The following is a 15,455-nucleotide window of genomic DNA, read 5'->3' as shown; positions in this document are numbered from 1 at the left end:
TTTTTTATTAATAAATTACTCATTTTTGAGATTTGCCGAATAAAAATAAAAATTAAACAAAATTGTTGAATTTAAGGTTACTATATTTATTTGTGAATTTTTGGCGTTAATTTTATATTTTTTTCATACTTTTCATATTTTTTTATTAATCAATTACTCATTTTCAGGATTTACCGGATTTTTTTTAAAATTTTTTTATTGAGATTGTCGAATTTAAGGTTACTATATTTATTTGTAAATTTTTTGCATTAATTTTATATTTTTTTCATATTTTTCCTATTTTTTATTAATCAATTACTCATTTTCGAGATTTATCGGAAAAAAAAATAATTGTTGAAAACGGGTAAGATAGGTTATTTAAAAGAGGAGTGATTTATGAGTCAGATAGGTGTTTTAAAAGTGGGTCGGATAGTTTAGGGGCATAAGACACCCCTTTCCCTTTTAATATAAATGCCACGTGGCAATTCCATTTGTCATTTAAAGAAATGTAAAATGAGTTGGAAATTTTCAGCAGGCCAACAAACGCCATAAGGGCATATTTAGACCAAAAGTTGGACGGCGAGGGCATGAGTGAGCCAAACTTTAAACGGGGGTATATCTAGACTTTTTCGAATAGTTTAGGAGCATATTTTTTATCAACTATAATTATTTTATATAATATAAAATTTATTATCTTCAAATAATAATATAATAAAATTATTATTTTAAGACATGTCAAGTCAATACGGAACAAATAAAAATCATATCAAATATCATCCAAACACATGCTTGCCAAATTTAAATTCAAATAACAAACCATGATTGGTGGCATTAAAGTTAGTTGACAGCTCGGAAAGGGTAAAGCGTGGGTCAATCAAACGCCTATCTCTTCATCGCCTTCTTCCTCAAAAAAGAAAAAAAAGGTAAACGCTCTACTGTAACGATTCGATTTTTTTCAAACTTAGCTCTAAATTTATATTATTGAGACGGATCTAGAATTTGAAATTTGTGGGTATATATACATATTTTTATAAATTTTGATACAAATATGTTTATACAAACGTAGAGACGGATCTAGAATTTGAAATTATGATATGCATAATCATAATCATAATCATACATATTTTTAATTTTGTATGTAAATACAGAGGAAGAAAGGTGCAGAGGAAGAGAGATGACGATACTGTATGCGCTGGTAGCGAGGGGATCGGTGGTGTTGGCGGAGCAGAGCGGGACGTCAACGAACGCGAGTACGATCGCGAGGCAGATTTTGGAGAAAATTCCGGGGAATAATGATTCCAATGCTTCGTACTCACAGGATCGGTATATTTTCCATGTTAAACGCACTGATGGACTTACTGTCCTCTGTATGGCGGATGATAATGCTGGAAGTAAGCAATTACCCTTTTGTATAATGCAGTTATGTTGTTAGAATGTGTTTAAATTCCTGTTTATGTTGATTCAGCTTTTATGTTTTGTGTCTTTACAAATTACAATTAATCTAGATATATCTAAATAACAACAACAACAACATCATAGTCCATGTAATTTGACAAGTGGGGCTGGGAGGGTGGTGACTGCTGTGTATACAACCTTATTCTGAAGGTAGAAAAATTGTTTTCGATAGCCTCGGCTCAAATATAGATATATATAAACAACAGCAATGACATGGGTTTGGGGAGAGTGGTGTGTATGCAACCTTACCCTGAAGGTAGAGAGTCTGTTTCTGATGGATACTCGGCTTAAATCTAGTTATATCTAAACAAAAACAACATAACCAGGGTAATCTCACAAGTGGGGTTAGGGTAGGTTGGTGTGAAGATAACTATACTTCAGTGAGTTGGTGAATGGATATATTAATCCCACTAGGACTCCTCTCAGTGATCAATCTTTGGGCTTAAAGCCATTTTATAAATCCGAGAAACAGAATATTGTGAAGTGTTGTCTTTTAAGCAGCCTTATGGTCTTTAGTTACAGGTTCATTTCACAATATCATTGGATAATATCCTGCAGCATTGGTAATTCTGATCTTCTTGATATATATTTATATTTTTATTCTGTCTTAGGGATATCTATTCTATATACTTCTTTAATATATTTTACCTTGGCATCTTTTCCTTGGTTTTGTATCTCCTAGTACATTGTGTAAATATACTTTGGTTAGTTGTTCCCAAAAAAGAAGAAGATTTGTAGTTGTACACAGACTTCTCCCTTTAATTTAGTTCGAATTTAGATAGTGGTTTAGTTCTTTAGTAACACCACAGATTTCATTTTCATTTTTGATATGTTGCCTTGGAAGATTGTCATATATTGTGGATATTTTACTATACTAAATTCCGCTACAGGAAGAATCCCTTTCGCATTTCTTGAAGAAATTCACCAAAGATTTGTGAGGACCTATGGCCGAGCAGTTCTGTCTGCGCAAGCTTATGGTATGAATGATGAATTTTCAAGGGTGCTTAGCCAGCAAATGGAATACTACTCTAGTGATCCAAATGCAGACAGAATAAACAGGCTAAAGGGTGAAATGAGTCAGGTCAGTTACCAATGTTGTTTTAGGCCTTAGGGACCTTGTGTTCTAGATGTTGGCTCATGCAAAATTCACATTTTCTCAATCTGATGAGGCTTGCACTTTCAATGCATCATAATTATATCATCAACAAGCATATTGTAATGAGTGATTAGGCTTAATAATTCGTGGTGTTTGATGCAACATTCTTCCCTTGAGACCATCAATAGTCATTTATATGTTCCTGTAATAAAGCTTTTATTGTATTGATGAGTAGCGGTGATAAAAACAATATTTACAGTTTCAGCTGGCAAATCTTATAAACTAGAAATTGCAGCAAATCATATTTACCAGCCATTATATTTTGACATTAGCTAAGAAAATTTTGGATGTATGTGCCATGTAACAGGTGCGCACTGTCATGGTTGAGAATATTGATAAAGTTCTAGAGAGAGGTGATCGCTTGGAATTGCTGGTCGATAAAACAGCTAATATGCAAGAGAACACTTTCCGCTTCAGAAAGCAGGCTCGCCGTTTCAGAAGCACTGTATGGTGGAGAAATGTCAAACTCACGTATGTTGCTTCCATTACTTGGACAAATGCTATTTCTTTGTTTCATTTTTCCTTGGTGGGGGAGGGGGGTTGTTCTTTCAATAGTTGGATGAATTATATAATTATTAGATTTCTTTTATTGGGTAAGATTAAACTCTGATTTGAACAGTTAGATTGTTACATGTGAAGATCCCTTATTTGTAAGTTATCTGACATTACTGAAACTAGCTGGGCTCTATCCTACCTAAAATGGTTTGACAAAACGGACAGTGTATCTTCCAGGATCAATTTAGAGAGAAATTTTAAAATGTGAATAAATAATAATCCAAATTTTACATCTTTGGGAAGTCCATGAAATGATTGAGATCAGTATGAAGCTTCCTCATGGATTTCTTGATCTGGTTATTCCTTTTCCTTATAATATGTGTTTCACGATCTTTTATCTGCCTGCTCCTAAACAGTATGAATTTTGTGAAGCAATTCTAACAACAGATCCCTACGTTTACAGAAGATTTCATAGTTGTATGCTGTACTGATTCTCTCAGGATATTTTTAATTTTGTTCTTGATGGTTGTTTACATTTAAGGAGTCGCCGGCTTCAAGTTTTTCTTTTCCTATTTCATTATTTAATTTTGTCATCGTTCTTTATAATGATGTTTGATTTTTGCAGGGTGGCACTGATAGTCCTCCTCCTTGTGATAGTTTATGTTATTTTGGCTTTCGCTTGTCATGGACTCACACTTCCAACTTGTTTGAAGTGAGGATTACTGGATCAGCATCACATCTTTCGTCCTGAAACATTATTTTGCAATTTTTTCATCTTAATTAATCTTGGGGTAAAGCTTGGATGTGTATTTTGGCATGGATTTCATCCTTGATATGTATTAATCGTGTGATATCCTTGAGCTTATAAGCAAGCCAAAACTCTTGGTTTGATAATGTAGATTGTATTTATATATAATTTTGACCCATGTGAGGAAAATGAAGGGGTCAAATAACTCATGATTGATTTCTTGGCTTGATATCTGTGTTGAAATATAACTTGACCGTCTTTTTGTTTGCACTCTATGCTGAAATTTGGTTTTGTTGCTTATTTGAGGCCATGGAAGGTTTCAACCTAAGTGACATTTGTTTCAGAAACTTGAATACTTCATTTTGGAGAATATATTTCAATTTTTGTTTTTGCAGGAATCTGTTTTTCAACCAAACATAAATTATCTGTTATAGAGGAAATGCTAATGCAATTTCAAAGTACCACAATTCCATCCTTATATCAAGACGTGTGATATATATTCTGTACAAAGATGCACTATAATTCTGCATTGAATGTTACATGTCAAATATTACAGTGAAACCAAATTGTCATCTATAAGGGAAAACCTGTTCAATAAAGCTTCTAATTCTTGAAGAACCGCCATGTAATGCTCTTCAGATTGAGCCCCTTCTTCAACAACTTGCATGACATGTTTATGTAGATGATTATATAATTCCACAGGATTATTCACATCAACATGACTAAGGACAGAATCTACTGGAGTCTTACGTTTGTAATCTTTATCCCAACGCGGCAGGATGTATTGTGATGGAATATCTTCTACACCATTATAATTCAGTACATTCAATGCATGTCTGCATAAGTATCCTTTAAAGTTGAACAAACTGCAAATACAGCGTACTTCTACTTGTGTCGTCTCATAGAGAACCTCAAACTGCCTGATCTCCTTCTCACTTCCTTCGGATTCTACTCTTTCTTCGACAGCAAATGTCATTATTGGCCCGTTAATGTTTACATGTCTTGTGTTAAAGCAAGAACGCATTTCCTCAACTTCTTTTTGGAACTTCTTGAATATTTCCTTTGTGAATATCCGTGAGAGTTGCTGCTCAAATTTGCATGTTGTTTTCAGTTCAAAGCTTGAACTTCTCGACTCCATATCAGCCATTGCTTCTTTCAGGTATTTCCTTTGCAGGGCTAGATCATACTTATCAACAAATTCTTTGAATGAAGTGTGTTTATGTACATAACCATCAAAAAATGAATCCAAACTCTCGTTTTCCTTTATTGGCATGATTCCCATGAAGGAAATATCTTTTAAGTAGACTGGTACCCATTTTTCACGATCTTCGTACAATGATTGAAGCCATTTATTGTCCTTGAGTCCATGCTGATTTATCATCTGTCCCCAAGAACTTTCAAATTCGGTGATCTTCAAAGAATTATAAACTGCTTTATACAGTTGCATCTTGATAGACTCATACCCCTTCAATCCTCCCAACTTCTCAGGAACTCGCTGCATGATATATGACAAACAATAACAATGACAAGCTTGAGGGAAAACCTTAGAAACTGCAATTTGCAATGATTTTGACTGATCAGTTAGAATAACTTGTGGATGTCTCCCCAGCATACATGTTTGCCATGATTTCAACATCCAAATAAAGTACTCTGCTGAATCATGTCCAAGAAAACCACATCCCAGCAAAACAGGTTGCCCATGATTGTTTAATCCGACAAAAGAAATTAGAGGAATTTCATATTTGTTTCTCAAGCTTGTTGTATCAATTGCAACTGCATCAGAAAAGGAGTTGAAAGCAGCCCTAGACCTAGCATCAGCCCAGAACACATTTCTCAGGCATCCTTCATCATCAAGATCCATCAGATAAAAGAAGTTTGGATTTGTCAATTTCATACGACAAAAATAATTATACAGTGCATGCGCATCCCCCTCTTTAAGCTCCAAATGCTTTGAGGTATCAACAGGAAGCCCACTATTTGTTTCCTCGACTTCTTGGGATCCATTATAAGCAGCATCAATAGATGTGCGGTATAACTTAATTGTATGCACTTCTGTAACAGGTGTCGATTCCTGCTGCTTTTTGGAAGCAAGAATCATTTTTTTGTGAGACTTATAGAACCGTCTGATCTCTGGGCTTACTGTATGATTATGCTGAAGCACAACTTCAACAATTCTCCATCTTTTTGAGTCCACAAGCTTAATTACTAGCATTGCAGGACAACCAGTTCTTGTTTCTGGCCTAGGGTGATTTGCTCCACTTTTCTTCTTGAAACCTGCGTTACTGCAGCTAAGTTTTGCTCTATACCTTTCTTTCCTTTTTGATCTAAACCAGGAGTTGCTCACTCTAACACCAAATCCTTGTTCCTTACCATACATGTTATAAAAATCATATGCTTCATCAAAAGACCCAAATTCCAGACCGACTGTGGGTTGTGGGGGCTCTTTCTTTGAATCATTTTCATGAATTTCATCATCATGCTCCACCACAGAACAGTCTTCTCCATCCTCATATTCTTCACAGTCATCAAACACTGGGCCGCTGTTAAGACAAACTGCCTCCATCTGAAACATGGAATTGAAATCAGCATGGAGATGATTTGACCAGAAGTAAACAAACAAAATGCTTTCTTTCTGAATCAGTTGCAACCTTCTTTTAAATAGTCTATTTTGGAAGGAGGGAGCGTTTCAAATATAGTAAATATATCAAAAAGACAATTCTAAAAAGAACCTGAAGTGTGTGCTTTAGAGTTCATGATAGATCACTTGGTGGTTTCAACCCTTCAAGAACTCATAGATTAAGTTCAAAACGACGTGGTATTGGGATTTGAAAATGTGGTTAGAGTTTGACAGGTTTAATAGAAATCAAGACAACATTGTTAAGTAGTAAAACTAAAATGTACTAAGAAAAAGGTAAAATTGCAAGAATGATGGGAAGGACTTTTCTTACAACAACAATTTGGAAGTTGAGGTGTACATGTCGCATACAGTAGGGTGATTAGGGACATGTACATTGGAGCCGAGATTGGGGTGAGAATAGTGGAAGGAAACTTGGAACACTTTCCAATCTTGATGGGGTTGTACCAATGATCAAATCTTAGTTCGTTTTTATTTGCCTTGGTGATGGATGAACTAACGTTGCATATCCAATGCGAGGTGCCATGGTTTTTTCTATTTGCGATGACATAATACTGATTGACGAGATAAGAGGCAAAATTAATGATACGCTGGAGGTCTAGTGCGGACCCTAGAGTTTAAAGGGATCAGGTTGAGCTTGAGTAGGACTAAGACAAACTACTTGGAGTGCAAGTTCAGTGGCATAACTCACGAGGCAAATGCAGAAGTGAGGATTGATACACAAGTCATCTCCAATTGAGGAAGTTTCAAGTATTGGGTCAATAATCAAAGGCAATGGGGAGATTGACAATGATGTTACACATCGTATTGGAGCGGGGTGGATGAAATGGAGGCTCGCATCCAGTGTCTTGTGTGATAAAAATATGCCACCAGGACTTAAAGGTAAGTTTTATAAATTGATTATTAGACTAACTATGTAGTATTGTGCAGAATATTGGCCGGTCAAGAACTTGCAAGTCTAGAAGGATGAAAGAAGCTGAAATGAGGATGTTGAGATGGATGTATGAGCATACTAAGAGAGATAGGATTAGGAATAAAGATATTTGGGACAAGGTGATAGTGGCCTCCGCGGTGGACAAGATGTGGTTGAGATGGTTCAGGCATGTGAGGAAGAGATGCACATATGCCCCAATGAGGAGGTGTGAGAGATTGACTATGATGGGTCTGAGAAGAGGTAGAAGCAGGCCAAAGAAGTATTGAGGAGAGGTGATTAGCCAACATATGACACACCTACAACTTACCGACGATATGACCCTAGAGAGGAGGAAATTAATGTCGAGAATTAAGGTAGATGGTTAGTAGGTATCAAACGATGTCTAGGTTTTCTTATTAGTATCATTATTATTAATATTAATCTTCTCTTATCTTATTCTTCATTTTTTTATTACCTATTGTTTCATTTACTTCGATTATCGTATTATTTGATGTTGCAACTGTTCTTTTCTCCATTATTTTCACATGGCTTCTTCACTACTGTATTTCCTTTTCAAACCTTTTTATGAAATGTTTTACTTGAGCTGAGAGTCTATTAGAAACAACCTCTCTACCTTCACAAGGTAGAGGTAAGGTATGTGTACACACCACCCTCCCTAGACCCCACTAGTGGGATTTCACTGGGTATGTTGTTGTTGTAACAATTTTCCCTGCATATGATACACAGCAGCCAATAATATTTTTTGCATCCTTCTTTAGCGAACAAATTGCTTGAACTTATCCAAGCATGTGTACAGTGACAACAATATGCCCCAATAATGCATTCATGTGCACTGAGAACAGGAAAAAAATCCAGTCTTTCCATCTCCAAGGAGACTCAAGGAAAAATCTATATTTACGTGCGAAGACATTATTATATTCTTAGACTATTCGAAATATAGAATAATCAAACACATTTTCCATTTCCTCCGGGGCATGATCTTATTACTTGAACTAAATGCATAGGTGATAGGTATACTCTATTTTGTAAGAAATCCATCCATCCTGCCCGCATGGCACATACGCCCGAATATTAATATAAGTTAGTTTGGCATAAGCATGATGAAAAAGATGAGGATTAGAAAATGTTTTAGGCAATAAATACAGAGTGACCAATAAAACCTGAATTCACTATGCACTCATCAGAAATATGCTCGACAAGATGTCAGATAGCAACTTGAGGGCCCGAGTCTAGCAATTAATGTTTCCCAGCATAAGATAAAAGCTATGCAGTCAAAGACTAAATTACGGTCTTGTAGAAAAGGTGAATACAAGCAGGAAATTCACATATAGAAAGGCTGGTAAAAAAGAAAAGAAAATGCATGTCCACTTATTTATGCATGTTTTAGGCCAACATGAGATGGCATGTATAGATACACCAAAAAACACATAAAGACGTGGATTAACTTAACTCCTTCAACTATTCCAAGTTTCAAAATGTATTAGAGACGAGGCTTGACCCATTTCACGGCTTAAATACATGGAACCTTGGACCTTATCCTGTGTTTTATAATAATTTTGATGCCAAACATTTTATTGCCCCTGAAAACCCCAAATATTGACATGAAATTCAGAAGCATATTCTTTTTCTAACTGGATATGTGATACTTTATGTAGTGCTTTTAGCTTTTTCTTTTGAAAGTTATGTATCTTACCCTCTCCTTCACCAACTACGAAAGTTCATAAAATGACTAAAAGCAGTCCACAGAGAGATTTGAGAGCCCAAGAAAATTCTAACAATCCACAAACACAATCATCTTAACACTAAACATACCAGTTACAGATTCCTCATCAACTATGCCGTAGTGTAAGATAGAAAAGCCGCGAGATTCTCATTGATTTTGACATTAGACTTGTCATTTTGAAACTCAAAAGAGAGCCGCTACCATCTTAACCTGAGAAACATATCTCCATGTCACAAAAAAAACACTACACTACAAAATATTACATATGATTCAACTATTTTGTGCACGGGTATGGGGTGCAGAAAACAAGTGCGGCCAATCCGCTAGACTCATAAAATAGTAGTGAAAATAAAAACATGCAAGTGGAGACGGGATTGGTCTAAACCAGTCGAAGTAGCATGAAAAAAAAGTAGTAGAGGTGCTTTAGGCACTAAAGAAGATGATATTTGAGGTACACGAGCCAATTTGTTCATCCTAATTTTCCAAAAGTAACACTAAAATCGCAGCAGCTAACACCGAAACAAACATGACATAGCACCTTCTGCCACAGAAGTCTGAAAAACCTTCCAAAGAGATCAGTCAGTATTCTGGGATCTGCCTCAGCATGATCACTCACTAACACCTCTTTTCTTTTCCTTTCTCTCTTTTTTCATATGACATAGAAAGACCATACACTTTACATTTTATGTAAATTAGCAGCTGATCAATAGGCTTCCTTAATCACATTGATAGTCAACATACCCCCTCCCTTCCGCCATCACCCAATCAACACTCACCTCCTCAGTTTCCACCCTCCAAAATAAAAGATGCACTCAACAACACGTCACTTAGAAGAATCCCTTCTAGTAATTATCATACATCAACAAAAAAAAATGGCAAAGCTCATAAGGAGACATAACCCAAGTTTGGTTTCCATAGCTCAATAATGATCGAATAGGGTTAATTGGTGAAGTATTTAAAATCATATCTTATATAATCATGCCCTTTAATTATAACAAAAAGAGTATGAGATCAGGTGATATTCATCAACTGAAAAGCTAAAGTCACCCTAACTTCAGACAACCTCCATTTTTATGAACTGTTACTGATCCTCAGAAATCTCAGCAATTGATAACGAAGTGTTTAAACGCAACAAAAAAAATATAATCAAAATTTAGCTAAAAATTTCAAGGAAATAAAGGACTACATACAATTAGCAGGAAAAAAGAAAGAAGAAAAGATTATACCTCTACCGGACTAAATTAAAATTTTCTTATCCAGGACAAAACATTTCAATCAAAATCATCATCAGTTCATCTTCAAGTGGATAATTTTAGCTCAGCTGTTCAACAGAAATTATCAATTTCCGAAGCAGGCTTATAAATTAAAAGTCACGCGCCGGCGAACGAGCGGCGAGGGTGGTGGCGGAGAACGGCGGACGGCGGAGGTGCAAAGACTAATTTTGTACGACGGCGAGCGAACGAAAATCGGTAAGGGCTTAGAATTTGGGAAAATTAATATTTGCAAACTACATCCTTGGAATATTGTCTATACTGCGTTACTCACCTCGAAACATTTCAATTTCTCCAATCAAAACATTTCATTATTAAAGCCTTCACAAAAGAATTACTAATCAAACAAAATTTATTTTTTAATACAAAAAATATTTTACTACTAATGTGAACTTTTTTGACACTGATTCAAATTAATAAAATCTCAAAGCTAATAGGATACTAGTAGAGTACTACAAGGGCATAAATCATAAAAATTATGATTCATAATATACAAATGTATCTTTTAACTTAATTTTAGTTGGTATTTATATCCTCAAATTTTGGGTGTGCATAATTAGTCAGTTAAGCTGATATAAAATTGAACAAATAGATACTTTCGTCTTACTTTGAGTTCTAAATGACAATTTCATGTCCTATGTGACGTGCTATGTGTCTTATGTGACGTCTACTTATTTAGTTTTATACAAGTTTAAGTATTAGTTATGCACGGTCAAAATTGAAGGACATAAATACTTGTTAAAGACAAATTAAAGGGCATATATGCTATATTTCGAATGTGTTAAGTGAACTTATTATAACTAACTTACTAACTTCAAGGATATGATTTTTAATAATAAATACAATAATTCGATAAGAAATATAAATAATTGTATAATTTAATTGGAAAAATTGTACCCGTTCTTGTTTAGTTTTTTCCTTGGAAATTTACAGAGAAATATAGTCGTAATGGCAGTGCGATCAATATTTCTTCTTCAGTGCTTCTTCTTATGTTCTATTCTTTCTGGGTATATAAATTTTCATGCACGTAATAAAATGAACTCAATTCAGAAAAATTGTAAAATTTAGTTTATGTTTTGAATTTATTAAGCTTGTTAATTAATAACAATTTGATTATTTTCCCGTAGCTTCTAATTAATTTTAATTTCCATTTGAATTTTTTGGCATTGGATGGGGAAAAAATGTCCAAAAATTTTGGATCTTCAATCTTCAAGTTCCACTGTTTTGAATTTTTTTCGTAGCTTGTTGATATGAAATTAGTAAAACCTAATTGATTGATTTGTTAAAAAAAAAAAACAGAATTTGAGAAAAATTACAGAGAATTCAAATCTTGGCTTGTGTTTTTTTTTTAAAGATTATTACTATGTCAAGTAATTAAACAATTGATTATTTTCTCCACTTTTTCATTATTTTAATTAAATTAATTTTTTTTTGCAGGAATGTTGATGGTTATACTGTTACAGGACGAGTAAAAATACCCAGTAAATACTTCAAGAATTCTTTTCACCTTAATTTCTCTTCCTAGTTATATTTTTAGAATACATAGAATTGTATTAGTTGCTTTATATCACTTTCGTATTATCTTATTATTCGATTTCTTATTAAAACATTGGTGTTTGACCATGTTTCATTATAAAATTTGAAAAAACTAGGCCGGGTAAGGCCCCAGACCCCACTTGTGGGAATATGCTGGACTTGGGTATGTTGTTTATGTATAGAACTGTAGTTAGTTAGTATACATAAGCTTCAAATATTGGAAATATAATGTCATTTATTTGCCTAGTTTCACCAATACGGTAGCTAAAATATCATAAATTTAAGGAAAAATAGGTCAGTAGTAAACAATTATTTGGGATGAAAAAGGAGTAATTTAGTTAAATTTTCCAACTTTTTGTCAAGGTGGAGTTTTTTCTACCTATATATGTTCTATTAATTTTAGATTATAGAGCTAAAACTCTCCTTTTGTTATAGAGATTCACTTCACTGTACTTTGATGTTTTAAATATTTTTTTTGTGATGATTTATCGGTTATAAGAAATATTGACTTTGTTTTCTGTAGTTGAGAATAGGTTACAGAATTGTCACAGAACTTTTAGTATGGAGATTCATATAGCTGATCCAACTTATTTGTGACTAAGGCCGCGTTGTTGTTGTTGTTTGTTTGTTTGTTTTCTTTAGTCTTTAGCTTGAAAGGATCTGGTTTCTTACCTAAAGCTTCAAATGTTAAAGTCATACTCAATGCTGGCCAAAGAGTTACTTTCCTGAGACCCAATGGATATTTCTCATTGTATCCTTCCTAAAGTCGACGAGTCAATGTCTTAAGTCAGTCCTTAATTCATCTTTGGTTATGTATCTTGATTAAACTCTAGGTATACTAATAGGAGTTTTGTGCTGCATATTTACTGTTTTTGTGTGTTGTTTTCTTGTATGATACAATAACAACAACAAGAACAAACAACTACGTCTCAGTCCCAAACAAGTTAGGATTGTGAGTGGCTCATCTGAATTATACTCAATTTGTGGGATAATCATGAAAACTAGAATGCTACTCCTCTTTGGAAAGGCTATGCGAAGGGAATGTTATCCTATGAATGCAATTCCTTAACCTTAGCAATAGTCATAATGTTTCAGCAGGGACACATCTTATTGAGGTGTCTGCAATTGGCTACTTCTTTTCTCCGGTGAGCTTCTCTACTATGATATGTTTGATTCTTCACCAATTTTCTAGGACAAAGATTTATATGCTTAATGTATCTCTCGTGATGTCAGGTCCGAGTTGATGTAAGTGCCAGAAATCCAGGTAAGGTTCAAGCAGCATTAACTGAGAACAGGAGGAGTCTGACTGAATTGGTTTTGGAGCCATTGAGTGAGGAGCAGTATTATGAGGTCGGACTTTGATCTCCTAGCTATCCGTTTCATTTTCCCCTTCTTTCTCTAAACTACTGTGTGAATTTCTCTTGCAGTTAAAGGAACCTTTCTCCATTATGTCTCTGGTGAAAAGTCCAATTGGCCTGATGTTCGGATTTATGCTGTTTGTAATGTTTGTGATGCCAAAATTAGCAGAAAATGTTGGTGAGTACTCTTGTGCTCTGTGTTTTAACCAAAATGAAGTTGCTATCACATGCAATAGGACGGTAATTCCATAACGTTGCTCCAATTTAACGTCTCTGTAATGCAAGAGTTTTGTGCTTTGGGATGACTGCACTAAATATGTGGTTCACTAAGGATTAGTATCCAATGGTACCAACGTGATGTATGTACATTATGCATCAATCTCTAATTTTCTTCATCGAATTGGACCATGAATATCGGGCACTAAATATATATGTGCTTCACTAGGGTGGCAAAGTTCTCAAAGTAAGAAGCATCATCTGTTAATCCTTATATCTGAGTGAACGCGAACTTCACTGTCTCCTAACGCTTAATTACTATGCACACTATTCTGTCTGAAGATTATCGACTTTTCCTGAATCTGTTTTCTTATATATATTGATGGATATCTATGTTACAGTATGTTACGATGACTAAATGTTATATGCATTCACACATTCCCTCACATACACAAATAAATACAGATGCCCCTACACATACAAAAACAATATTTCTCAACTGTATCTATGGATGCTTGTGGTCGTCTTTTTTGCCTATCATAACGTCTCAATTGTATCTGCAGATATGTGTTTCAAGTCCTATATGTGTCAGTGTTTATGTATATGATATAATAGAATAATACGTCTGGTATTTTATCTACAAAATTACGAGAAAATTTGTTAAGCCAGAGCCCTTGAATTGCATCATTAGTGGCTCCATGCCATCTCAAGATCATTTAGATTTTGGAACTTGACGTTGATTGAGTGCACTCTTGCTTACATTTCTGCAAGTTACTTGACCTTTAGATTCTCTGTTTAATTGTGATGAAACAGACATTATACATAAAATAACTCGCGCTACTGTGCTGATTTTCATGTGTGACAGATCCTGAAGAAATAAGGCGAACACAAGAGGAAATCTTGAGAAACCAAGCCAGTCTTTCAAGCTTATTACCTGGGGCTCAAAGCAGCAACTAGAGATTGGATTTCACCTGTTATAAAGGGAAATCCTTCATGGCCATTCTACGAAAAAGCTGAATTCTTCGTAAACTCAGTTCCAACAATCCTTATCAAGGTTCTTTTTTTTTAAGTCAATGAGTACCATCATTAGTTCATTTATCACTTGCTATAATCTCTCGTCTCGTTTTAGTTAAAGTTCTAGGCCTCTGGTATCAGTTTTAATGTTTTATGCATCGATCGTTGTCCTAAGAATTATTTCATATTGAATTCCCTGTATTCGAATTAGTGTTGCCATTCTTGATCACTGTATATGCTTGTGTTATGCAAGTTTATTAGAACCATCAGTTAACAGTTCTAAGGAAAAAAAGGAATTCAGAAGAGAGTTTGGAAGTAAGTTGCAAGGTAATACTCTTTCTAGTATTTTAGTTCTGTTCCAAACAAACTGTTGGGGGTCGTATGGTAGCTCGTTAAATATAAATCCTGGATGAGTAAGATCATGTTTGATAGCATTTTGTGGTTATGTAGTATAAAATTCAACACACAATATTTTATACAGGATAGAAGATAAAATAACTAAACGTATATAAATTCTCTCATAACTAATTTATGTATCAACTACTACTAATACCTATATAACTTTAACCAACTACCAACCAACCTCTCAGTGTCTACATAACTAAGCATTGCATGGAGAAACATTTGATAGCACGTTAAATTTGTATATGAAATACATCATATGATCATATTACATATATCATCAATGGTTACGGTGGGATAGATAGGATCCCTCATACTTAACCAAGAGGTTCTGAGTCTATTTTAATTTTGAGTATATATAATTTTGAATTCATAATATCATAAGAGTGAGGAGAACAACAATCATATATATATATATATAAAAGAGAACCTTAGACCTGCCTATGTGGCGCCACCACAAATAAGAATTTCCTTTTAATTTATTTATTTTCAAAACTAGTCTTCCCCCTTTCATTAAAAGTTGTGACATTTAT

The 15,455-nt window shown here is 34.5% G+C and overlaps 3 protein-coding genes across 3 annotated transcripts; 2 read left to right on the top strand and 1 right to left on the bottom strand.

Moving 5' to 3' along the window:
- The first annotated feature begins 793 nt into the window (after positions 1–793).
- Positions 794–4,100, top strand: LOC102583642 (vesicle-associated membrane protein 711). Its single transcript, XM_006353615.2, has 5 exons — positions 794–902; positions 1,128–1,370; positions 2,325–2,515; positions 2,898–3,061; positions 3,711–4,100. The coding sequence occupies exons 2-5, from the start codon at positions 1,154–1,156 to the stop codon at positions 3,799–3,801; spliced, it is 663 nt and encodes a 220-aa protein (XP_006353677.1). The 5' UTR covers positions 794–902; positions 1,128–1,153; the 3' UTR covers positions 3,802–4,100.
- A 179-nt stretch (positions 4,101–4,279) lies between these two features.
- On the bottom strand, positions 4,280–8,044 carry LOC102583321 (protein FAR1-RELATED SEQUENCE 6-like). Its single transcript, XM_015311428.1, has 2 exons — positions 8,016–8,044; positions 4,280–6,396 (listed from the first exon to the last, which is right to left on the bottom strand). Exon 2 carries the CDS (start codon positions 6,394–6,396, stop codon positions 4,384–4,386), a length of 2,013 nt encoding a protein of 670 aa, XP_015166914.1. The 5' UTR covers positions 8,016–8,044; the 3' UTR covers positions 4,280–4,383.
- A 3,260-nt stretch (positions 8,045–11,304) lies between these two features.
- Positions 11,305–14,612, top strand: LOC102582657 (ER membrane protein complex subunit 7 homolog). The gene is made up of 7 exons (XM_006353612.2): positions 11,305–11,403; positions 11,834–11,877; positions 12,575–12,683; positions 13,014–13,077; positions 13,166–13,282; positions 13,360–13,468; positions 14,372–14,612. Exons 1-7 carry the CDS (start codon positions 11,345–11,347, stop codon positions 14,461–14,463), a joined length of 594 nt encoding a protein of 197 aa, XP_006353674.2. The 5' UTR covers positions 11,305–11,344; the 3' UTR covers positions 14,464–14,612.
- Positions 14,613–15,455: the final 843 nt, after the last annotated feature.

Source organism: Solanum tuberosum, unplaced genomic scaffold (genome assembly GCF_000226075.1).
Source record: "Solanum tuberosum cultivar DM 1-3 516 R44 unplaced genomic scaffold, SolTub_3.0 scf00158, whole genome shotgun sequence".
Classification (NCBI taxonomy): Eukaryota; Viridiplantae; Streptophyta; class Magnoliopsida; order Solanales; family Solanaceae; genus Solanum; species Solanum tuberosum.
The sequence above is the reverse complement of the archived record's forward strand: the minus strand, read 5'-3'. Positions and strand labels throughout refer to the sequence as shown.